The following is a 27,321-nucleotide window of genomic DNA, read 5'->3' on the forward strand; positions in this document are numbered from 1 at the left end:
CCAAGGACAATAAAAATAATACACTAAGAATGGACTTTATGATCCTCAGAGATCAGGCTCAGATTCTGTCTGCTCTGAAGTCCTCCTTAACCCCCTACCCCCTTAGTCTTTACTGCCCTTACTTTTTTGCATCCCAACCCCTATTTCATTGTTAATTTTCACATACTTCTTATTTGCATGAAGTAGTATCACTATCATATGTAAAGTTTTTAAAACCTAGACCTGGTGTATTATAGACTCCAAGTATTTGGTAGAAAGGGTCTTAGGAACCAATAAACTTGATTTCTTATTTTGACAGAAGAGAAAATTGGAATAAAGACTGTTCAGAAGACTTGCTGGTGACCAGCCAGCCAGTCAGTGGTCTAGACAGGACTTGCAGTGGGCAGTAACATAGTGAAATGAGGGAGCACTGTCCTGGGGTGCAGGGCCTGCTTTCAGGTCCTGGCTCTGCCATTTCCTGGCTGTGTGACCTCAGATAAGTGCTTCACTTCTTTGAGTGTGTTTCATTCATTCTAGAATGAGGGGCAATTAATTGTCTCTATTTATTTCACAGAGATACTATGAGGAATAATTGAGATAATATATATCCATTGTCTTAGCTCCGGATGCACAGTAGAATCCCTGGGAAGCTTAAACAAACAAACCAACAAACAAAACAAATGCCCCACCCCACCCCAGAAAATTCTGATTTAATCTGTATGTGCTGGGGCTTTGTTGTCATCATGTTTTAGAAAGCCCCCAAGTGATTTTAATGTTCAGCCGGGATAGAGAACCATGAAAAAGCCTTGTTAGATAATGTCTTCTATAAATAAAAGCCAGTGTTTATTGTAGTTTGAGAATTTTACCCCCAGATATCCAGTACAATGTCATGTCACTGAATAAATGATGGAATGGGGTGTGATAACACAATATTTTCTGATCTTGTATTGAAAAAGAAAACTCTTTGTCTCCAGCATGACCATCCCCCAGATGGTGCACATCAAGTCAAAAATCTATATTGTTATGAATTGTTAGTATTTCTTTTATTTCCCAAGGCTAATAGTTATGGGACAGAAAGAATTGTTGCATATAAAAAGATCTTATTAAAAAAGAAAGTGTTATGTGGAAGGCTTTAATATAATAGAGAAGGGTCTGACATTTAAAAAATTACTGATTAATTCCTTTCATCCTTTCTTTGACCTAAATCTCCTCATATGTATTTATCAACTTGGTAAACATATTGACCATGTGCATGTAAGGTTTGCAAACAAATTCCAAAGTGACACTGCTAACCAATTAGTTTTTTAAAGTCTTTCAAATAATCTTATCTTCTCCACAGGAATGATTTAGGCAATGAAAAAAAAAATCAATGAGCTCCACATTGTTTATTCTTCACTGGAAAGAATCAGGACTTAATAAGAGTGGAGCTCTCCATGCTTGTTTGTGAGCACATTTATTCATAAGCTGATGTTATTTGACTTTAAGGCTCTATTGCTGGCAAGGAATAGCTTTTCAAGTGAAGCCATTCCTTGTGAAGATCAGTTATATTTTATATAAAGAACATTTAAAAAATTCATGTCTGTAGTAAGACATCCAGACGTTAATAAATTTTTTTTTCTTTAAAATTGTTCTGAAAGACTTTCAGAAGAACTGGAATTTTGCCTTCTTGAAAGGTAAAATAGCATTCAGGAAAGCTAGATCAGCTGTTTTATAAACTCAAAACATAGAGGAGAATGCCTTTTTAGGTTGGGGAAAGTAGGACATGCAATGACCTGAAGTTTACACAGCCAGGTAGTGACACAGCTCAAACCAGAACTCTTTTTGCTGCCCTCCCTATGTCCCTGAAACTGTGGGCAGACACCATTATCCAGCTGCGGTGCCCATGAACGAGATCTCTCAGCACCCACTACATGTGTGCCAAGTCCCAAAATAGGTGTCCAGTTTGTGCTGATAATTAAACAAACATACCCTTTATTTTTGCTCTCACGGTTTTAGGAAATCTTCCTTTCCTTCTTTTTTGAGAAACATTACCTGCATCATTTGGGACTTTTCCACATAGAAATGAAATTGTTTTCAGAAGCGAATCTCTTTCAGTTATCCAGATTTACCCTAATCTGTGAGAACTGGCAAAAAATCAATTCACATTTCTCACGTACCTTTTGGTTGAAAAAATTCCCTTGCAAAGGACCTGGACGTGTGTGCACGTGTGCATGCTGACATGTAGTTTAGTGATCAGCGTCCCAGAATAGATGTGTTCACAATAGGGTGCAAATGATATTCCTGTATGACCTTTACTTGGGCATGGTCGTGACCTTGCATGTGAAAAATCTGTTTCAAGGTGACCTTTGGAGCAGAGAATGATCAGGGCACCAAGTGTGCTTATTACTATAAGAAATGATCTTACTTCTCGGTCCTTTCAAAGGACAGAGCTAGGAAATATATGCAGGTATATACACACGTACATACACATGAACATGTAAATATATATACACAAAAATGTATACATGTGTGTATAAATTACTTTCTGTATATATACACACACACATACATACATACATACACACAAAGTCAGACATTGCATAAAGACATTTTGAGCAACTGCAGACCACATATACATAATGGTGGTCCCACGATACCGTATTTTTACTATACCATTTCTGTGTTTAGATGTGTTTACATATGCAAATACTTACCATTATTGTATTTTTCCATACTTAGAAATGTTTAGACACACAAATACCATTGTGTTTTAATTGCCTGCAGTATTCAGGACAACAAGTTGCTGTATAGGTTTGTAGCCCAGGAGCATTAAGACATACCATGTAGCTTAGGTGTGCAGTAAGCTAACCCATCTAGGTTTGTGTAAGTACACTCTATGATGTTCACACATCACCTAACAATACATTACTCAGAATGTATTCCATCATTAAGTGATGCATGACTGTATTACTTTCTGGTTTTTGTTCCTCATTCCATTCTTTTTGATTTAATTTTAAATATGCAGGATAAAAAGAGAGTTGCCATTCTCTTTCTTATCCTTTCTATTTGAGTCTCTCTCACCCTTATATGTAATCAGCTGCATCGTTTTCAGGGTTTATCCTTCTTGTATTTCTTTTGTAATGATAAGCAGATATTTGTGTATTTAAAAAATTCCCATCCTTTTCTTACACAAAAGCGAGCATTTTATATATTCTTATTTATACTTTGCCTTACTAGTGTCTCCTGGAAATTACCCCATATCATTTTGTAGATGTCTTCCTCATTATCTTTTATACTTATATAGTACTCTGTTGTGTGCATGTGTATATTATTTTATTCAACCAGTCTCTATTCAGGATCATTTTTACCCCAAGTGCCAGCAAAAGAGTTTAATTTGATGTGGGGGGTTGGAGGAAGAAAGACAAGACAAGAAACAACACCTAAAACACATTATGCTAAGTGGAAGAAGCCACGCACAAAGACTGCGTGTTGTATGATTTCTTCTATGTGAACAATCTGGGAAAGGCCCATCTATTGAGACAAAAAATAGGTTGATGGTTGTCCAGGACTGTGGGTAAAAATGGGGTGTGACTGCAAATGGGCATGAGTGGTGATGGGAATGTCCTATAGTTAGACCAGGGGTCCTCAAACTTTTTAAACAGGGGCCAGTTCACTGTCCTTCAGATTGTTGGAGAGTGCACGCTGTGGGTCTGGGATGAGTCGGCTGCTAAGCAGGACAGGCAGCGGCGGCAAAAACACCCGGCGGGCTGGATAAGTGTCCTAGGCGGGCGCGGGCCGTAGTTTGACGATGCCTGAGTTAGACTGCCACACAACTCTGTAAATATGCTCAAATCATTGAATTATATATTTTAAACAGGTGAATTTTATTGCATACATAAATTATACTTCAGTTAAAGTTGTTCTAAAAATGTGCATCAGTTGGTACGCATGACATCCCTAACAGAAGCTGATTATCTGATTCAGATATGGCTTGAAGATGCTGTTTTACTTTGTGAGTTAAAGAATAAAAGAAAAAACAAACAAAAAAACCCCAAATACAGCTTGAAGAATTAAACCCTCTCAAAGGGTTTAATATATACTTAGTGGAAATCTTGGAAATCTTCTCCCATATGTTATAGACTTTCTTTGATGTTATTTCAAATCAGAAGGGTTTTTTTTTTTTTACAGCATTTTCTGTTTGAGGGATTTAGTGAACTTATAGCTCCTAAGAAATTTACTTATTTTAACTGATTGTGGCAACAAGGATTGAGTTAATCCTTTTAAAGAGTTGAATTCTAAAGGACCCTGTAGACCACATTGTTATGCCTTTCATTTTACAAATGAGACTCCGTTAAGAGTTTTAAAACTCTAATTATGTAATAAAGTTAGGAATATAGTCTTCTTCGACTCATCTGTTCTGCTCTTTAAATATTTATGCTGCTCTGGTAGGCAGCCATTAAAATGATAATTATTAAGTCTGTGCAGAAACATGGAAAGCTGTTATAACAAAAATGAAAAAAGCAGAGTGCCAAATGGCTTAAATATCATGATTTCAAGTGGTACAATGCATCTGTGTGCATGTGAAGGCCTGGAGTGTAACAGACAAGAACAATATTTGTGTTAAATGTTGGGCTGGTAGATGTTTCTCCCTTAATATTCTTGTATGTTGCTGTATTGTATTCAAATAAACTTATTTTCTAGAAATATTAAGGCTATCATAAAGGATAATGTAGAATCAGAGGGATTGTGCACATCATGGCTTCTCCCATGAATTTGTAACCTGTATTTGCAAACTTTTCTCAGAGAACCTTCGGCACTGGAAATGTGTGTGGCAAGGTTATTCTAATCCACTGGAACACTTCCCTTGTTTACCTGCAGTAAAGCCATTCTTATTCTCTTTTGTGGAATCTACCAATATGGCATGGGTGGAGGATGATTTTTACTGCTATTACCTATTTCTACTGGAGGCAGAACATGAAGAAATTGGCTTATGTTGAGACATAAGTGATTAGATAAGAAGAATATTTTGTCTCCATCATTGGTGACTTTTATCCACTGGAATGAATTGCGAAGAATGCTGAGGGTGCTTCTGTGGCCAGCTTTATAACTGCAAGGGATTATCTGCTATCAGGTTTGGGGAAGGGAGAAGTGGGTTAGATGACTGTCAAGGTTTCATTGGGCATGATTTTTCAGTTTAATTCTAATCAAATGGAGTTTCTATGTGATAGGGATCAATCAGTGAGAAAGCATAAGGCAGCTACATAAACAGTTTAAGCAGTATATTGTTTCAGACCCTGACCCTGCCAAGTATTATATATTGTAATCATACATGCTTATCCACTGCAACAGATGATGTTGGCATCTTAGCCCATGGGATACCCATGGTTGAGTCAGTGGGATAAGTGTGGAGCTAATGAATATTTAATATATTGTGTAAATACACTCTCTTTCTGAAGGATTGAATTCCACCTTCTAAAATATGGCTGATGCTTGCTAAGTGGTATGTGGAATTTATCCGTTCTAGTAACTGATTCTGCTTTTATATCTTTGTGCTTTTCCTGTCAAGATATTGAGCTATTATAGCCATAGCAGTTCCATTTTAGGGAAAGGAAAAGGAGCTGGAAGAGTTTGTAAAGGGAAGAGGAAAGAAGGAGCGTGTGAACAAAGTACAGAACACCATGTCAGATACAGAGGCAGGCCTTGCTCTTAGGTCTCTGATGATACAGTTAATTCGCTTCTCCACTCAGGTTTAAACAGTTTATTTTATTCTCTCTTCCAAAAGAGACATCTTCCTTGAATTATGTCTTTATCCAGTCAATCATTTGCTTAGATATATCTAGCAAATATTGATAGATCTCATCAATAAACAAACAGATGTTTACAGAGCAACTCCTTGTTCCAGGCGCAGGGCTATGTCATGAGGCGAAGCAAAGAACAAGTATACTTTGTTCTTAAAGGGTTTAAATTTTAAGAGAATGAAACATCTAGAAAGATGTTTAATGGCAATTTGGAGCTGTGGTTAAGAGCACAGTCTGGATCTAGCCTGGGCTAGAATTTCCATGTCTGTCACTTGTTGTATGACTTGGACAAGTTATGTAACCTCTCTATACCTCCATTTCCTTATCTACAAAGTGGGCATAATAATATTATTTACTTCTTGAATTATGGTGAAGATTAAATGAATTAATTCATGTAAAATACTGAAAACTGTACCTGACACATCCTAAATACTATAAATGGTAGCTATTTGTTATGGACTGAATGTTTATTGCGCCAAAATTCATTGGTGAACTTACAAATTATTTGCTTAGATATATCTAGTTAATCTCTCATTGCCAATGCATTAAAATCTTATTACGCCAGCATCCCCAGCCCCCCATAGCCTAGTCTTATCTCACCCATGGAAGCAGGTATCCTATTAATTCGCTTTTGAATCACTCTTCAAAAGATGGAGGATCATCTTTTCCTTTCTCTTTGATCATACTCTACTCTTACCCTTTCCTGTCCCCAAGTCTTCAATGATGCTCTCTTATTACTACATTTCTCCACATTCCAGCTTACTGTATTTTCCTTTTCTATGGCCTCCCATAGTATTTCTGTCTTTACTTGTGACTTGGCATTTATTTTGAAAGATTTCAGTAATAATAAAACTATCATAGTATCTTAACTCAGGTTGCTATAACAAAATACCATAAATTGGGTGGCTTAAATAATAGACAGTTATTTCTTACAGCACTGGAGGCTGAAAAATCCAAGATCTCAAGGTGCTGAACTATTCAGTTACTGATGAGGGCTCTTTTCTTGGCTTGCAGATGGCTGCCTTCTTGCTGTATCCCCATATGACAGAGAGAGAGAGAGAGAGAGAGAGAGAGAGAGAGAGAGAGAGAGAGAGAGAAGTGGGGTGGAGGGATAAAACATATTCCATTATGGGGACCCCACTTTTAAGATCTCACCTAAACCTAATCATCTCCCAAAGCACCCACCTCTAAATGCTATCACGTTGGGGGTTTGGACTTCACCAATGAATCTTGGGGCAATAAACATTCAGTCCATAACAAATAGCTACCATTTATAGTATTTAGGATGTGCCAGGTACTGTTTTCAGTACTTTACATAAATTAATTCATTCAATATTTACCATAATTCAAGAAGTAAATCATATTATTATGCCCACTTTGTAGATAAGGAAATGGAGGTATAGAAAGGTTACATAACTTGCCCAAGTCATACAGCAAGTGACAGACATGGAAATTCTAGCCTAGGCTAGATCCAGACTGTGCTCTTAACCACAGCTCCAAATTGCCATTAAACATCTTTCTAGATGTTTCATTCTCTTAAAATTTAAGCCCTTTAAGGACAAAGACAAATTATCCTTGTTCTTTGCTTCACCTCATGACATAGCCCTGTGTCTGGAACAAGGAGTTGCTCTGTAAACATCTGTTTGTTTATTGATGTGACCTACTGCCAGTGGTCAGTGAAGTTCTAATAGGTTTCTCTGAGAGTTTTGACTTAGTTGATTTGAGTTGATGGTTTTGCTTTGGTACACTGATACTCTATCTTCTGTTCATCCTCTAATTACTGGTACAAAATGGTCAATGTGGCTGTTGAGAATCCAAATCTATAGATTTAATTGCCTAAAAGAATGGTGCTCAGTGGTGGGTGAATTTACTATCTGTATGAAACCAAATCTCACATTTTGTTTTGTACTTTAAACATTTTAATTTTGTGTGTTTGTTTTCTTAAGCAATATTTTTATTACTTGAGTATTTGATGTGTCAGATAAAATGAGTAAAGGCAGCCTTCCTTGCAGTATCAAATTCTGAACTATACTTAATTTTATGCAATTCCTCCTTGATTTTTTGCGGGAAAGGAATGGCTCTTCATGGAGTAGACTATGAAGGTGGTTATGTTGAAGTTAACTATAATGGGTATCCCATGTCCACTGGTACTCAAGGTGTCAAAAAAATCAGTATCCTATACATATAATGTTAAACTGTTGAATGAGATTATCTTTACTAGTAAAGACAACATACTTAGCCAAAAAAGCTGAAGTCTAATGTTGAAATGTTTATTGTGTTTCTTTTATCTGTTGTTTCTAACAGCATACTGCTTTAATAAGGTAGGTACTCAAAGCTAGATATTTTGAGTGGTTTAATGGTTATTTGTGTGCCTGTGTGTAAGTCAGTGATCTTTGTGAAACAAAAGCCATTCTGGCTGATATAATGAAAAAAAGAATATGTGGAAGGGTATTGTATAACTTCCAGAATCAAAGGAAAATGGAATCACTTGTCAGTCTCAGGGAGAATAAGAATTGTGACAACTGTCACATCTTAGGGTGGAGAACCAGGAACATCTCAGTTGTTGAAATGGCCCAGTTCTGTTTTCATTTAATGATCTGCTCAAGATTCGTGTTCCTTGGGAGAGAGTCATATTTGCTCTAAGCATAATTCAGGTGCCTTTTCCTTAGTTGGGGTGATTGACACCAAAGGCGCATGAAATGGGAGAGGAGTATTTCGGAAGTACAAGTAGGGACACTGTTACCAAACAAGAGAGACAGGCAAAAACAACAGATGCCTACTTCCAGCAAGGTTCATCTCAAAGCAGATTGGATTTAAATGACAGCTTTAATGTAGAACATGAGTAATTTGGATATTACCTGAATTCAGTTGCCAAATTATTTCTCTAGATGGGAAACCTTAGCAGTTTAATGCATCAGCAAGTGTTTTATGTTCAATTATGAAAATTTGATTTTTTTTAACACATTTTAAGAAACAATATATGTTTAGCTATTTTCAAGTATACACGAATATGTAACATGAACCCATATGTAACCATAATCCAACTTCAACAATTGTCATCATTTTGCCAATCTTATTTTTCTGTTGATTGAATTTTAAAACATTGTTATAAGATGCTTTTACAACTAGCTATATAAAAACTCGCAAGATTTAACATGTCTAAGAACTTGCTTTAAGAACAGAAAGCCAAGTATCAAATGGTCATTGGTTTCATACCAAAAAAATAGAACAAAAGATAGCCCAGTGAAACAGTAATGCATTATTTACCTGAAAGTAGAATTTTATTTCTGTCAGTAGGGCTTCTTATTGGCTTTAGCCTGATGAATCAGTTCCTTAACTCTTTTTTCAGATTACCTCTATGAAATTTTTATTCTGGTCTTTGGGGGTGAATCAGAGGTTTTATTTGAGTATAATAAGGCCTGGACACTTGCATGCACGTGCATTGTATGGTAGCTGAATGTGCTCTAATCTCTTTTGCAGTTGAAAGATGCATGAGTGTAATGCAGTCCGGGACACAGATGATCAAACTGAAGCGTGGGACCAAAGGGCTCGTCCGGCTCTTTTACCTGGATGAGCATCGAACACGCCTCCGATGGCGGCCCTCTAGGAAGAGCGAGAAGGCAAAAAGTAAAACAAACCTTTGAATTCTTTGCTTGGCTTGACACAGTCACACAAGGATTAGTCTGGATAGGCTCTGTGGAAGCTTCAGATTTGTGGAACTTTCAAATATTTGCATGTTTTGGTGTTAGCTGGTCTTGGATATTGAGAGACAGGATAAGTGATGACCATCTTTGGGGAATTTAATTTCATAAAAGTTTTCTTTTCCATGAATGCTGCAAATGTTAATATTTCCCCTGGGTTGAAGACGGGATGGGTTTTCTGTTTTTAAGTTGGGATATATGGTTTTATAGCATGAGACCTTTTATTTTCCTATAAAAGATGACAGACATCATCAATTCAATGGGCTTTAGGGTGTATTGCCATATTCTAAGCCACAGTTAAGTGACTAATGAATTAAAAATGTGGTTTTAATGATATCAAATAAAATAGTTTTGATCTGATTCCTAGTTAAACTTCTTTCTCCCACACTGTATTAGTCAGGCTTCCCTAGAGAAACAAAATAGGATGTATACATAGATAGATAAGTGGGTAGAAATATGAGAGGGGATTTCTTCGGGAAATTGACTCACATGACTACGGAAGCCAAGAAGTCCCACGACGGCCATCTGCAAGCTGGAGAACCAGAGGAGCTGGTGGGTAGCTCAGTCTGAGTCCAAAGGTCTGAGAACCCAGGGAGCTGAGGATATAACTCTCAGTCCAAGATCAGAGGCCCAAGAACTTGGGAGATCACTAATGCAAATCCCAGAGCGCAAAGGCAGGAGAACCTGGAGCTGAGCATAGGCTCGCTTGCCTGTGAGTCATGTGGTGAATGAGTGGGTACCAGAAGAAAATTAGGATCCTGCCAATTAGGCAGAAATGAGAAGTAGATGGTGAATATGGGCAATCCATAGTAGAGGCAACACTTCTAATTCATGCTTAAAAAGAAACAAGCAAAATAATATTTTAGTCTAAAATTATCCTTCTTGCCAGTGCTGCTGTGATTCAAACCTTCAGTGTTGTTCCGCTACCTAAATAATATTAATCTCTGTTACTCCAGCCACTCTGCAATGTAGCCTTAGTCTGCCTTTCCAGCTTTATCTCCCATTATTTTCTCTCTGTGCTTTCTGGTTCAGAATAAACAGCCTATGCAGGGTCCCCAAAGTGGGCCCTATGTTCCCATATCACTCTGCCTCCCCTCAGCTGTTACCTTGTTTCTCTTTGCTTCTCTGAGCTCTGCTCTGCCTTCATCATCATAGTCCCATAGTTTTCTCTTTGGGAGGGCCAGTCTTGTTTAGCTGGGCTATTTGGTTGCCAGTAAATTATTTTCTTTTCAATTTTCTCACTATCTCCTCATGTATGTTGCAAAACACCAAAGTTGGCTCTAGGTCTTTGTATGTTTTTGCCTCCATAAGTACATAAACTGTAAATTTGACATATTCGGTAGTCTCCTTTTCTGCCAGTCTTTTTGCCCTGATGGGCATATCTATTTTTTTACTATAAATTTCAGCACATTCTAAATCATTGCCTTGGGAGGACATTGTCAAGACTGTATAGGCAGGTAAAGTGTTATATGGAGAAGGTTTCTACTAGGGAACAAGAGGACTTACGCTTCACATATAGACCTAAAACCACAACTTGCAGATAATGATTTTTTTCATAGTTATTTTTAATATTTGAAATGATTTTGCTTTTCTCATTTCTTAATCCATGTAAGTAAATGTCTCACCTGCTGTGTAACTGTGTATCTCGCTTCCGTCACAGTACTTATTGATTCCATTTACAAAGTCACGGAGGGTCGGCAGTCTGAAATATTCCACAGACAAGCTGAGGGGAACTTTGACCCCAGCTGCTGCTTCACCATCTACCATGGCAACCACATGGAGTCCCTGGACCTCATCACCTCCAACCCTGAGGAGGCCCGCACCTGGATCACAGGCCTCAAGTACCTGATGGCTGGCATCAGTGATGAAGATTCCCTTGCCAAAAGGCAGAGGACCCATGACCAATATCCTTCCTAGAACTTTATTTTGAGCTCTGTGTATGTGTGTGAAGTGAGGATGACTATGCTTTGTTTTTTACCATAATTTTGTTTCCTGTGTCTTTCTTCACCCCTAGCACACTTCCCTCCCCTCCTCACTTTCACCCCAAGTAAACGAATATATAAAACATGCAGAAACTTAAGTTTACATATAAACTCAGGAGCAGAATACTTCTAAGGAGACTGAATCTATCTCCACAATCTGAGAAATCTTCAAATACAATCTGAAATTTCCTCTTAAGAGAGATGAAGTACCCATTAAATATCATTGCCTTTTTTATTATAGGAGTACTCATTAACTGTAACTGGGAAAGTGCTGATTTGAATCAGAGAAAATCCTACTTTGCTATAAAGTCAGCTTAGTTTAACAAATACTCCTTTTTTTTTTTTTTTTTTGAGACAGAGTCTCACTTTGTTGCCCAGGCTAGAGTGAGTGCCGTGGCGTCAGCCTAGCTCACAGCAACCTCAAACTCCTGGCTCAAGCAATCCTCCTGCCTCAGCCTCCCAAGTAGCTGGGACTACAGGCATTCGCCACCATGCCCGGCTAATATTTTGTATATATATTAGTTGGCCAATTAATTTCTTTCTATTTTTTATAGTAGAGACGGGGTCTCGCTCTTTGTTCAGGTTGGTTTCGAACTCCTGACCTCGAGCAATCCGCCCGCCTCGGCCTCCCAGAGAGCTAGGATTACAGGCGTGAGCCACCACGCCCGGCCAACAAATACTTCTTGAGTTTCAAATATGTATCAGGCACTAAGCTGCTTCCTGCTTTTTCTGTCTCTCTAACTTACAGCTTGGAAACTGAACTGACTGATACTTGAGGGGAAATAATTTTTTACTTAATAACATTTATTCTCTCTAAATTGCTTGAGAAACTGGGATCTAAGTCTCATTCTTGCTTATACACATTCTTGTGGTCCTGCAGTGCTGACAAGATAAATGATTGATGTGCTTGGTCTGAAGGCATCCTTCCCAGTGGGATCAAACCTGGCACAGAGCAAGGCCTTTGTGGCCTCAATTTCCTTATCTGCAAAGTGAGGGTGTTAGGCTAGTTGACTGATTTGGTTTCCTTCTTCCCATTTGGAATGGCCTTAAAATACAGGTGCCCCATGTATATGTAGGGAGCAGTACTGCTTCCTTGCCATCACTGGGACGTATGCCCTGATTTTTTCCAGGAGTTGATGTTGAATTTGTGCTACTCTAGCTACAATCCCTCACACAAGGTATTGCTGGAGCAGAATGGAAATATTCAGGCCCTGAAAGGACCTTGACAGTGTGAAAATCTGAGTTGATGAGCCATGATATTTTTCATCAATATTCACAGTATGCTGATAAAGCCAACTGGGATTCATAAATGAGCAAAAACAAACACAGGAACTGACTTTCTGTGCTTTAATCTGTTTGCTTTTTTTAACTCTTTAACATTTGCTAAAAAACAAACAAGCAAAAATGTTGAATCAGTAATGTTCAACATAACAATGCTTTCTGGTACAAGTGGCAGAAACCATTTTAGTAGTGCCTTAAACAATAAAGAGTGTTCATTTTCTCGTAAATGAGAGATCAGAGATGAGACAATTCCAGGTTCAAGTTAATTTCAGTGATGTCATCATGGACCCAGGTTCCACCATTCTCAGCTTCTTGCCTTGGCCCTACAGCTGGCTGCCCTTCGGTCAAAGAGGGTTATAGCAACTTCAGGCGGTAGCTCTAAACATAGCCCTGCCCAGAGGTAGCAAAGTTCCTTCTTGCAAATCTTTTGCTTAAGAGAAAAGAAAAACTTCTCAGAAGCTCCCCAAGAGATGACCTGTCATCATTGGCCAGAATTACTATTGCAGGCCTATTTCTAAACCAATCTCTTGCAAGAGATGTTAATTGACATGATTAGACTTCGGTCTCAGAACCATTTTTTGCACTCTTAAAAACTGAAGATTCCAAATAGCTTTTGTTTATGTGCATTCAATATGTAGGTATTTATCACATTAGAGATTAAATATGAGGATTTAAAAATTATTAATTCATTTAAAATCATAAACTCTATTACATGTTCACATATTTTTATGAGAAAAATAGCTATATTTTTCAAAGCAAAGCACATTAGAAGAGCAGTATTGCTTCACTGTTTTACAAGTCTTCTTAATATCTGGCTTAATGGAACACATGGATCCTCATATCTGCTTCTGCATTCTGCAGTCTGTTGTGAGATAGTGTTTTGGTTGAAATATGTGAAGAAAATCCAGCCTCACACAGAGTAGTTGGAAAGGGAGGGACCTCATGTTAACAGGGACCCCAGGACTGTACTTTGGGGAAAACTGTATTTGAGCCAAGCTTTACTTCTCTGTCTCCTGTTCCCATCCACCATTAAAATATGTGACTTTTGGATACTTGAACAAAATTGCGATTGTTTTAGCAAGGAAGAAAGGAGGGCAATGGCTGTAGGGGTGACAATCAGGTCCTGAACCTGCTGTCCTTACCCACGTAAGTAGGGTGCATTTACAATATTCTAGAACCTTTCGTCATTACATGAGTTTCTCTCCTAATCCTTCAGAGAGACCAGAGGGAGATGGACACACATTGTAGAAGCCTCTTTTTGCTTTATTGATCAGTAATTTTTTAGACCTCATTTTTCTATGTTTACTGGTGCTTGAAAGTTTTCATATTTTGAGAGATTCATATTCTGAAAATATGCTTTCTGAAAAAATAATAGAATGCAAATGTACTGCAGAACCGCAAAGAGGAACAATTTTGTATGAAGTGTAGAACCAGTTGATTTTTTGAATCAGTGAAGGGGTAAATAAAGAAAGAAGAAATTAATGAATAGTTAGTAAGGAGGAGGCTGAATTCAAAAATAGGGAAAGTTATGTTGAGTCAGGGATCCATTCTCATGCAGATTTGTCAGAATTTGGTAGAATTTTGGATAATATCTTAACAGAATAACATTCTTGACTGGACATTTAATTACATTAATTGAGGAGAACAGATTTGGGATGTTGATTGTTAGATTTCATTTACGACTGAAAATTTCAACTGTGAATGAAAAATGAGAATAGTGAATCTTAAATGGATGTATGAGAAAGTCCATCCAGCCTGAAGTGTAGATTATTTCTGCAGTATGGCCAGGTTGAGTGGAGGGAGATGTAGTACTCAGACCTATTAAAAGATAGAGCAACACAGTTAAGAACTCAGACTCTGCCATGTACTGTGCAAGTTTGGTTGAATTGCTTATACTCTTCCGCCTCAGAGTCTTTTATATGTAACATGGCGATGATGATGATAGTGCCCATCTTGTGGAGGTGTGTGAAGATCAAATGAATTGATATATACAGAGTCTTTGGAACACTGCCCAGCACATAGTAAGCACCTTATAAATCATAGCTACTATTGTTATTACTAAAGGGCAGTAAAGAATGGCAAATGTTTTCCTTTCCTATTCAGATAAAGTCTGAAATATGGTGGCCTCATCATATACAAATGTTGCTGCTGCCACCTAGACTTGGTGTTTTTCTCCATCAGATCACTCTCCTTTATGTTTTCCCCACTTTGTCTCTTAAATCCATGAGGGAAATTATAACTTCTAGCGGACTTCAGGCAGTCCCTTATTATGTCGTAAATTAAAATCTTATTCCTTTCCTTCAAACTGCAGGCTAAATATGTCCCACCACCTATTTTTTTTATGGGCTCCTGAGCTAAGAATGAGTTTTAAATGGTTGAAAAAAATTAAAACAATAACATTTTGTGACATGCGAAAATTATTTGAAGTTCAGATTTCAGTGTCCATAAATAAAATTGTATTGGAACACAACTGTGCTCATTCACTTACGTGTTGTCTATATGGCTGCTTTCTCATGGTAATGGCGGAGTGGAGTAGTTGTAACCGAGGACAGATGGCCTGCAAAGCTTAAAATATTTACTATCAGGCCCTTTATAGAAAAGTTTGGCCAGTCCTGCACTAAGTAATACCATTTAATGCTTTCTATCCTACTACAGTTTCTTGATAGAAAATACTAGACCATTACTTTTCATTCAGTTTGACTCTCTCAGATTTTCTCTGTGGAATGACTATTTCTTTTCTTAGAATTATTATATATATGGCTCTGAATTATTAATTCAGGGCTTTACCGGGCACTCATCTAAATTATGAAGAACAGCTTTAAGATGTCAGAATACTTTTCCCTGTGATTGTATACTGTGAATACCATTACTGGAAAGAATGGTTTTTCCATTCATAGAATCTCAGAAGGGATTTCAAGATTAAAAGTCATGCTCCCTGACATTGTAAATGAGGAATGGCTCTAAGAGGTGACATAAGTGACCCACTGTTGCAGGCTGAGGTTAGCAGTAGAATTAGGACTAGTGTATACTTCTAGGTTTGATTCCACCTCTATTTCTGCCTTGCCGGTCCTATGTCTCCTAATCCAGTTGTCAAGGCCAGTTATGTGTTGGTGCTAAAGACCCTGCTGACACACGCCCATCCTAAGTGGTTTGTATCTGCAGAGTATACACAAATTTAGGGCTTGGATGTTACTGTCTCTTCTCTGGAGAAGTCTTTGAGAGGCTTTGGTAAAGAATTACAGAATGAAAGGTTGAAAATATTGCTGTCATTGGACTCATTTCACCACTTCTTTGGACTCTAGCCAAGTCCTTTGTGGGGCACAGAGCAGTGTCCACAGTCAGAAGAAATGGAGTTCACCATGTGGGTGCTGTGTGCCCAGAAAACTAAAAAATGAGATTCAGGTACTTATTAGTAATTGGCCCAAATCTTTCACCCTTTTGATTCTTCAGTTATTTTTTCCCCTAGGTCTGGTTGTCCCTTTAACTTCCAGGTGTCATGTATAATGAGGTGCTGACTAAAGTTTATGAGGAAAAATTGAAATTGAAAGAGCTGGACTGGTTATTTTAAAATCTTGTAAAGGGAACAAAATGTGAAGCAAGCTATTTACAGTCAGAAAACCACCTCTATTTAACTTTAGAAGGAGTAAGACTTTACCTTTCTTGTGGTTTTTGCTTTCCAAGGTACTGTCTCCTACAGTCATAATTTAAATCACCTCAGAAGTGGAAGTATGCTATGTTACCACTGGAAGGTTAATTCATATTTTGACTTAAAATGAAAATCTCTCAGTTGATGTCACCTGTTTGATAAACAAATATTGCCCATTGCCCTTCTCCTCTGATGTACCCTCATTCTCCCATGTCTTGGCTTTAAACCTACGCTTTTCCCTTACTCTGATTTTCTGTTTTCTTCCCATTGCCTTATTCTTTTCATCTTCATTACCCTTCACACTTTGAAGCTCAGTGTGGTTTTCTAAGTATACACACAATTCCTGCCTTCTGTAACCTACCCCTCAACACTGATGAATCATCCATTAAAAAAATCCTTTGCTAAAAGTTAGCTGAGAATTCTCAACTCATCTATTTATTACCATTTATTCTGCTTTGCCATTATATAAAACTACCTAAGACTCATCCCACTGAGCATCTTTACAATTTTCAGTTCATATGATGTAAATATTTTACATCTAAACTCAGCTTCTTACACTACAGTAGAAATATCCAAAAAAAAAAAAAGAAAAAAAAAAAAAGAAAAAAAAAAAAAACTCAGCTTCATATTCTCAATCACTAGTGTCATACCTGAGCTTGGAGGGTACTCCTAGCATATCAGGCTTGTACTTCATGTAACTTCCCAGGACATAAAAGTCTGGGCCTGTTCTGTTAGGTGGAGACCATCAAAGCTAGTAATAAGAAGAGGAACATAGTACTGAGACAGGCCTCCTGTATGGGAGAAAAGAATGCCAGATTAGGATGCAAGAGACTTAGTTTTGAGACCTGGTTTTCTTATTAATTCTTACCAGATTTCTCCCTCTCATTTCATTTTACCTCCTTAGCTGAACAATGATGAGATTAAACTAGGTCTAATATTCTAGATGTAGGAGTGGGACTGAGAAAAGAGAATTGAAAAGATCATGTACCATGGGATATTGTGAAAGTAAAAAGATACTAGGTGAACAGACATAGGAGAAGATAAGGTCTAAATTTGCTATGTTTGGGTTTCGTCATGAAGAGATTCTTTAGCAGAAAGCATTTGAGAGCTACAATACTGGGCCATTCCTGATATATTACACCTACATGCCTCACAAATGAAGAACTCTAACTTTATAAGTGAGAATCTTGTGAATGACACAAGATTTGTGTTATGAACATGGCAGCATAACTGAGAAAAACTGGTCAGGAAATGACAAATAGAAAGGGATAATGTATAAAATCACATAGAAATATTTTATTTTTATGGAGTTTGCTAATGAAGATATGAATTAAAATGTTGTCTTCCTGCTAGAGTGGAATTAGAACCAGTAATATAGTTTTTTTCTTTTATAATTGATAAAATATAGTATTTTTTCAATAACAGATTTAATATTTAATTTGGATAGGATTAAATATTGTTTGAATTAAAGAATCTCTCAAAATAATATGGCTGACTCTCATTTCACAGTGGAGGGAACCACTTGTACATGGCCTCCCGGCACCTTCCTAATTTTTTTTTTGTTGTCACTACTAGTAGCTTATCAGAACCTGTGGATTGCAGGGCCTTCTCAAAAGAATTTCAAGTTCTGTGTTACTGATAAATATCCTTGTGAGTATTCTGTGAGAGATCAGTTTTTATTCTGATGAAAACACAAGTGTTTTCTTTGACCTTTCTGCATGTGGGTGAAGCAGACCTTTGAGGAGGCTGATAAAAATGGTGATGGCTTGTTGAATATTGAAGAGATACACCAACTAATGCATAAACTAAATGTTAATCTGCCCCGAAGAAAAGTCAGACAAATGTTTCAGGTAAGTTTTCACAATTGCATTGGCCTTATATAAAATATACAGAGGTTATTGATGTACTTAGGCATATTAAAAGCTTATTTTGTTTTATTGGAAGCTAGTATTACATGCTATGTACTGTTTTATTTTTCTTTAATGAAGAGAGGGATTATTTTTGTACGCAAGTGTTTATAGTAGCTTTATTCATAGTAAACAAACACTGGAAACAACCCAGGTAACTTCAAACTATGAATGGTTAAACCACCTGTGGTACATGCAAACCACAGAATACTACTTAGCAATAAAAAAGAACGACCTGTATCAATGCATGCAAAAACTTGTGGGAATCTCCAGAGAATTACACTGAGTGAAAAAAGCCTATTTCAATATCTTACATACTGTATAATTCCACTCATATGACCTCTTGAAATATCTAAATTATGGAAATGGAGAACAGATTCGTTGTTGTCAGAGGTCATGCCTGGAGGGGCAGGGAAGGAGGTGGGGGTTTTTGTTTTTTGAAAAGGAAGAGGTATTTGGGAAGCCTTCCTGCAAATGTATTATGTCTCTAGTCAGAACCTAAAAGCTCCATAATATGCTGATAATCATTTTAATACACATTGACTTATTTATACATTAAGTTTGGCCTGAAGAGAGGCAGTTTGTTTCATCAAAGAAAACAAAAATTCATAAATTAACATGTATCCAAAATTTCACTTCCTAAAATGTATTTTTGTTATTGTTGCTGTTTTCAGAGAGTGATTATAGGCACTTTTTATGACACTTAAATAATGAAGTAAGCCTGATCAAGTCCCTTTGAGAAGACAATAATATTTCATCTGCCTACATCACAGGGCCATTGGGAGGATTATAATAAAGACTAAGAGACATGATAAAAAACATAGCACTTGTCTAGGACCTCATGAGTTGTCTATTTTGTTTCTGAGTTTAAGATTTACAGTCCATGAGGCTTAGAAGTTCTAATTACTCCTACCGTTCAGGGAGCTCTCCAGAAGTTCATTCAACTGCTTTTAGGTGTTAAATGAAATGCTCTTTCCCTGTCGATAAGTCTTTGAGGGAAATACTTGGGCCCAAATCTATTCTGTGGCTTCCAGCTGGGATTGTATTTAGTTTTCAGTCTAAGGTGCAGAAGCGATCTCTATTAAGTCTGGTAAAGACAATGTTAGACTATTAGAAATTTGTAGAATATTAATTTACAAAAGGCTCTAATTTGGAAATAAGTCATATGCATACTCCATATTTTGCAATAATTTGCTATTCTAAGTGACTAGGTAGGTGATACTTGCACATTTAAAAATAAGCATTGGAGGGCAATATAATATTTAATGTTTTGTGCTTCCTTTGTTTTCTAACCACTTGTTCTTAGACATGGTAAGAATAGAAACAGCCTGGGGTGTGAGTAGCAACAATGGATGGAAGACAGAAGCTGGCTCTGTTCTGTGACCCCTTAGGTTGTCCTGTTCTTGGTTGGAAATAGTTTGCATTGTGGGGAACTGGGTCCCATTGTACTGGAGAACATGAGAGAAAGGAAAGAGGAAAAAGGAATGAGATAGCTATGTAGGGAACCCCAGGGATGGAGTGAGAGACTTTGAAGGGGAAATGAGTTGTCACAAATAGAGTGGATTATCTTTAAACTATATGGAAAGGTTTGCCATGTTCCCGGTATTCCCTGTGTCATCTCCTCTTTGCCTCCTTGAGAGTCCAAGGTCCCATCTGTTTCTTCATGTAGGAGCTATTCACTGTACTGAAGAGGTAGCTGCTGATTATATGTGAGAGGCCCAGCTTAAAGAGGAGGGCAAAGTTTGTACCTATAAAAATATGATTTGGGGGGGTACTTTTGGAAGATAATAAAGTAACATGAGCTATTGAACTATTTTTACTTCTATTTTTTCCTCATTCAGAGACCTGTTTATTTCTAATGCACCTAGTATTTTAGAGGGTGAACCAGGAAATGTTTATGTCAAATGGCTTATGAATTCAAAGTAAATCCTTTAGACAAGTTTTAAGAAAACATTAAGAGCCTCTTTTTTTTGACCTTAAATTTCAAAACTTATCAAGCCAGAAGTGACTGGATAAGTAGTTGTACCTGCTGCATAAATATCATATCTATGATATTTATGTCCATGGGCATTGTATCTAGCAGAGTTCTGTAAATGCTCATGGTGAGAGTGGTAGGATCAAGGATCTTAATATTATTTTAGGAACATTCTTTCCTTTGACTGTATTGCTGGCAAAGACATTAAAGCCTTCCTAGAATTTTCTTTTCTTTTTCTTTGCTTTTTGTTGCAGTAGAACATTCAACTGATTTTTTTTTAAAGTAATCTTTTGAGGTATAAAAAAAAAAACTCAAGAGTTTTACTCTTCTTAATTGTATTAGCCATTTATATGGAAGTCTTGAAAAGTATTTCATTTCCGTGTCCAGGATTAGATATTTTGAAACAAAGTTATGGCAGGCATTTGGACATTCGACCCAGTTTCTTAGGATGCATAGAGTTTCTAAGAGCCTCACACACTGAAAATGCTGGTACTCCAGTCCATTCTGCCTCTATCCTTAAAATGGCAGAGGCAACAGTGATCAGCCTTTATGTAAGGTTTAAATATTGGTCAGTGATTGCTCATAATTGACCAAAAGTTAGCAAATCTTTTGTAAAAAAAGAAAATTTTTAATGAGCACGTTGACTTTCAAAGCTATGTTTAACACTGCTTAACAACTGATTATACTTCACAAAATCTATGCATTTCAAAATGCCATTCATTTCCTATTGGCTTTTGTTTGGTTACAACCCTGTTTGCTTAGAAGGAAGAAGATCATGTAAATGGGTCATTTATTCATTATGTATCAAATAGTTTATGGTTTTATGACAAATTCAATCAATCAGGCACATGGTAAAATATTTTTGCTCAGTAATTGCTAGAAATAAGTAATTTCAACTAGAAATTAGTCCAGATGCATTATTCAGACTTTTCTATAGAGGGAAATTAGGGAGGTACCAATGATGCCGATGGTTGTAAGAGCATCAGATCTACCCTTGGAGAATTAAGAGATATTCTTTTATAGGTAAAAATTAAATTTGATTGGATTATAGTTCAGAAACTGATGGGAGACTGGTATTTTCATCATGTGTTAAATGTATCTTCTTTCTTTCATTCTTGATTAGTCTTGTTCAATATTTCTTTTTTTCATTAGTTTCTTCAAAAATCAGCCTTTGGTTTTCTTGGTCACCTTTATGTTATATCTATTTGTTTTCTATTTCATTGCTTTCTGGTTTTGTTTGTAATTTATTTCCTTCTATGTCCTTTGGCTTAATTTTCCCCCCTAGCTTTTAGAGTTATTAACTTCTGCTCTAAATCTACTTTGTTTTCTAATTCATTTAAAACTTCAAGTTTCTTTCTAATTACTACTTTAGCTTTATCATACAAGTTTTAATATGTGGTGTTGTTTACTTCTATGTATTTTTTTCCTCTTTAGAAATGTATTATTTTGTTTCTAGAGGTTTCTTTTTAGCTTTCTTTGTTGATTTATACATTTGCTGTGGTCAGAGAAATTGGTTTGTATAAGGTTGATTTTAAAAAATTTATTGAAACTTTCTTTGTGGCCTAATATATAGTTAATTTTTATGTTTCATGTGTGCTTGAAGAGCATGTGTGCTCACTGCTTGTGATTTGCGTACTAGTTCTTTTGTAGAAAATATTATTTCCCAATACTGGATTTCCTATTTTAAACTCTTTTACTGCCTTTTTTTACTATGCCCTTTTCAGGAAGCTGACACAGATGAGAATCAGGGAACTCTGACATTTGAAGAGTTTTGTGTTTTTTACAAAATGATGTCCTTGAGACGAGACCTTTATTTGCTGCTCCTGAGCTATAGTGACAAGAAAGATCACCTAACTGTAGAAGAACTGGCTCAGTTTTTGAAGGTGGAACAAAAGGTATCATTAGACTATTGAATTGAATGTTTACTTAAAAATACTTGTGAAAGATTCATGGCTTTCTTTTGGGGTCGGATGGAGATATACTTTAACTCTAGGAAAATGGAGTAAATATCACAAGTTGACAAAAATCTAATCTATGAGTAATTTAAAACTGTTTCTAGGAGCTTTTAAGAAAAGAAATGTTAAATTGAACACTGGCTTATTCAATTTTTTACCTTAAATATATGGAGTATGGATATGCATATTTTCCCACACAAAAATGAATGTCAGCTATTGTATTTCATTTTAGATACAATGGTAATGTTTTCTATAATACTATAAAGTATTAATACTATTAGTATAAATTTATACTTTACTTTTATTTTAGCATAAATATAAATTTATTTATATTTAAAATATAAATTTATACATATACTAATAATATAGCTAGGTATTTAACTATGATATAATTCTTTATTTTTTAATGTTATTAGTTGACTACTATAATGCCATCACCACCAGTAGCACCACTGCCACCACCAAGGGAATCCATGTCCCATTTCTTTTTTTTTTTTTGAGACAGAGTCTTACTCTGTTGCCCGGGCTAGAGTACCCTGGCATCAGCCTAGCTCACAGCAACCTCAAGCTCCTGGGCTCAAGCGGTCCTCCTGCTTCAGCCTCCCGAGTAACTAGGACTACAGCCATGCGCCACCATGCCCGGCTAATTTTTTCTGTATATTTTTAGTTGTCCAGCTAATTTCTTTATGTGATATAATTCTTAACTAGCATTATAGTAGGTCATTGATAATTATGATAGGAAATTGACATTTGAGCATGTGAAAAGACTAAGTAAATTAGGTCCTGGTTAGCAAAGGAAATATCTAAGTATATTTAAAATAAGATGCCTTTGCATCTATTTTTAATATTATATTTATTTAATTTTAATATTATATAGGCTGAATAGTGGTCACAAAGCTATTCTTGTACTCCTTTTTTAAATATCATCTCAAATGCTGTTTCTCACTAAAGTAAAGGAATAAATAAATATTTTGTTAAAGTTTTTTAACCTTTTATCTTAGACTTTTTTGAGAGGAGGCTTTTGGTTTTACTGCAGTTAATGAGGTTTACTTTTAATTTTCTTTAGATTTAAGGACTAATTGTCTTAATATAAAGAGCTACTCATCTCTTTTATTCATTTTAACTCAAAGGCATTTAGCTCTGTTGAAATTGTAGAGAATCATCAAATATTTGGACTTTATTATATAATAGTCAGCAGAAAGAATTCTTTCTACACTACCCACACAAATAATTGGCATCCTGTGTTTGAACACTTCGTTTTTTTTTGTTAAATAACAACTTTGTTGAGATATAATTTACATACCATAAAATTTACCCTTTTAAAGTGTACAATTTAATGGCTTTTAGTAATTAACAGAGTTGTGCAACCATCGCCACTATCTAATTTCAGTACATTTTCAGCATCCCAAGAATAACCCCATACCCATTAGCAGTTATTCCTATTTCTCTTCCCCCTCCAGAACTTGGTGATAGCTATCTCTATTGAACTATCTATTCTAGACATTTTATATAAAGGGACTTGTATAATATGTGGCCTTTGTGATTGTCTTCTTTCATTTAGCATAATATTTTCAAGGGTCATCCATGTTGTGGCATTATCAGTACTTCACTTCTTATTGCCAAATAATATACCATATATGAATATATCACATAAGACCCAAATAAACAGGTAAATCTGTATATTTTTTATGTTAGGCTTGATGAAGTGTGGACAGTCATGGAGAAATATGATTGGAGGACAGAAGGGTTTGATCTATTGGTAGTAAACTGGGAAGAACTTAGCAAGGCCTGTTTGTTCAGATTCTTCTTGGCATCTCTGTGTCTTGGGCTCCTTTCTTCTGGATATAGTGAGGGCCTTCTCACAGGAGGGTCTCTTGAATTAGGGTCTTATGACCCATTTAGGGGGAAGGTCGGAAAATCTTCCCTAGGTTTTATGACTTGCTTTAGGGGAGAAGGGCTAGGAGAAGATCAGGGAGACCTTTCTGCTTCTGCTGTTTTCTCAAATGCCAGGGTGCTATATTTTAGGGTAGCATGTACTAACCCCATCCATTCTATACATGATGAGAATTTTCTTCTAAATTACTTCTCCTTTGCCTCTCCCCTCCCATGTCTATCATGATGTGATATAAAATATAAAATATGTGATATAAAATATATATTTGGTCTTTGTTTGGTCTATATATTTGGTAGTTGTTGGCACAGAGCTCCTAAAACCCTTGGAATTTCTTGAGTGATAGGATTATCTTCTGTTATTTTATAATGAGCCACTTTCAACCAAACCTGAGTTTATGCTAATAGGGTGACCTAGATGGTTTCAGGACATGGGCTGACAGTCAAAGGAACCAATCATTGTGAACTTTCAGTCCCACTCCTAGACCTCAGGGGTGGGGAGAGGGACTGAAGACTGAGTTAATCACTAGTGGCCAGTGATTTCATCTACCATGCCTATGTAATGTAACCTCCCTAAAACCCCTGGGGTTTGGGGACTTTCTGGGTTGGTGGGCACATCAGCGTGCTAGGAGGGTGGCCTACAAGGAGAGTACCAGGAGGCCCCATGACCCCCCCCACCACCACGTTGCCCTATGCATCTCTTCATTGGGCTGTTCCTGGGTTATATCTTTTACAATAGACTGGTATTAGTAAGTCAGGTACTTTCCTGAGTTCTGTGAGTTGTTCTAGTGAATTATTGAATCTGAGAGGGGTTTGTAGGAACTGACAAAAACTGTATCCTTGACCAAACTCTGGACAGGCTTCTCTGAGCCCCTTTTTGCCTAGGCCTCCTCCTGGGCCTTGTCCTCAAGAGCCCAGTTGTAGCAAGAACCCTGCTTAGTCAGATGAGACAGAACCCCCACCCTCCATATCTGATCACCCTCAGTATCTGATCAAAGTCCTCATCCTTCACCATCCCCAAGTGATACCTGATCATCCTTCTCTGCTTTCAGTAAGAATCTTGTTAGGTCAGTCTATCCAGACCTCCCCCTGACCCCTGATGTTTCCTCTTAGTAACTTCTCATCCACCGACTCTCCACCATGCTCCTTGTCTGCGAATCTCCACTCTTCCATGCTGCAGTCATAACTGGGCCCGGTTGTATGCTGAGATCTCTTTTTCCCTATTGTAATAATTCCTGATTAAAATCTGTCTAACTATCAAAATTTGGCCACTGTCTAGTTCTGGCTTTTCTTTGACAGACCTCACAAATTTCTAGTTGGTCAGGTAGAAGTGTGGGTAGCCTTGGTACCCAGTTTGTGTTGGGTGTCTGAAGGGGGTTCAGTCTTGTGGGACTGAGCCTTTAACCTGTGGGGTCTGCGCTAACTCGGGGTAGTTAGTGTCAGACTGAATTTAATTGCTGGATACCCAGTTAATGTTGGAGAATCAGAGAACTGGTTGGTGTCAAAAAAAGACACCAGACCTAGTTAATATTTTACTTTACCCTATTACCACAATCCCATACATTTTAGGAATAATAGATTCAGTTTCTATGAATTTTGTTCTTGCTTTTTAAAGGATTCAGCTAGATATTATTAACAAAATGTTTTATCAAAATCAGTTATATTAATTAATTTGCTAATTTGCAAAGGCAGAGATTCTTCATTAACAAAATTGACTATAAGACCAGTAGAAAGTGAGAATGGGGTAACAGAAATATGTATATTTTTTTCCCCAGAAGATATGTCTTTTCTCCTTTGTCTTTTCTCCTCTTTACTCCTTTGTTTCCTTCCCTTATATAGCTACTTCTCCATTCTTACTTGGAGAACTCTCATAGTATAGTGGAAAGAATGTTAGCCCAGGAGTCTGGAAGACCTGCATTCCATACACTGCAGGCTTTAGTGGTTGAAGAATCTTGGGCAGATCAAATATTATCGTTTCTGCGCGTTGGTTTTGTATCTGTACAAAGAGGAATTGATACCTACTGTTCCTATCTCACAATGTCAAATTGAACATAGATTGTAATGATGAATGTGAAAGATGTTTGCCTGAGATATTCAGAAGTGTGGCAATGTGAGGAATTAAAATATATAGAGCTATTGAATTCAAATTTATTCAGGCTAGGGGAATTTCCCCAATTCATTTGACTAGCAATACTGATGTCACTTGCTAAGGGGCATATGTTTCTCTTTTCCTTTTAGTTATGCTGACATTCTGCCAGTAAGTTTTAGTTGGGGGAAATAGAAGCCAGTATCTTGTGACATCTGTCCCTGCTGGATGATTACCTGTATCTAGTTTAATTTTCTAAATTAGCTTGAAGCTACTGACATATGAGCATAAACTGAAAGAAATTTAGAGAAAATATATTTTAAAATTATCATACATTAATAGGCAGAAGCCATAAAGGAGAGTTTTAATGTATTAAAGCTTTAAGTTTGTATGTGGTCTGATCAAGCACCATAAAGTTAAAGCACAAGTAGGAAAATATTTGCAACATACAAAAGAGAGAAATAGTAAATTTTCTTAATATGGCAAATACTTACGTAAGCCATTAAGGAAAAAAAAATAGCCAATAGAAAAACGGGTAAAATGTTTGAAACATATAAAAATTCATAAAAAGACAATAAACCTATGAAAATGTTCACCCTTTATTAGTTAACTAAAAAAATGTGAAGTAGAACCAAGAGACTGTTTTTTACCCATCAAATTAGTAAAGGTTAAAATACTACCGAACATGATGTCTATTTCTTATATTTCTGGAGAAGTTACAGAATGATATAATCTTTTAATAGGGCAGTTTTATAATTTATAACATTTTATATAATTTATAAAACTTTTACCAAACTGTTTTAATAATTTATCCTAAAGAAATAACTATGTATTTAAAAAAAGTGTTCGGGAGCTGTGTATTTCAGTATTCTTTCAAATAGAGAAAAATTGGACACAATCTAAATGTGCAGCAACAGAGTCACTACTCAGGAGTTTTGTGGGTGTGGGGGCCAAGGACCTTGTTCTCCCGGAGGCTTGTTGAAAATCACTGGCATCAGGCAGATTGAGTAATAGGAGAAAAAGCATATGAATTTATTTAATGTGTATACATGGGTGCCCTCAGAATAAAGACCCAACCCCAGAGTTATGAGAAACCTGTATTTAAGAGTACTTGTAAGAGTCCTTTCTATGAATTTCCTTAA

General features: G+C 36.7%; 1 protein-coding gene across 2 annotated transcripts in view; it reads left to right on the forward strand.

Moving 5' to 3' along the window:
- PLCH1 (phospholipase C eta 1) overlaps nucleotides 1-27,321 on the forward strand; it is a 219,490-nt gene that overhangs the window by 111,202 nt on the left and 80,967 nt on the right. The window contains exons 3-6 of one of the 2 annotated variants that reach the window (XM_012774363.3): nucleotides 9,237-9,383; nucleotides 11,118-11,361; nucleotides 18,087-18,216; nucleotides 21,973-22,143. In XM_012774363.3, the coding sequence (XP_012629817.1) occupies nucleotides 9,237-9,383; nucleotides 11,118-11,361; nucleotides 18,087-18,216; nucleotides 21,973-22,143 (692 nt within the window). Of the gene's footprint in view, nucleotides 1-9,236; nucleotides 9,384-11,117; nucleotides 11,362-17,812; nucleotides 18,217-21,972; nucleotides 22,144-27,321 lie in introns of those variants that run through there. The other variant, XM_076004480.1, reaches the window with a different exon arrangement.

This window comes from Microcebus murinus, chromosome 1 (assembly GCF_040939455.1).
Source record: "Microcebus murinus isolate Inina chromosome 1, M.murinus_Inina_mat1.0, whole genome shotgun sequence".
NCBI classification, from domain to species: Eukaryota; Metazoa; Chordata; class Mammalia; order Primates; family Cheirogaleidae; genus Microcebus; species Microcebus murinus.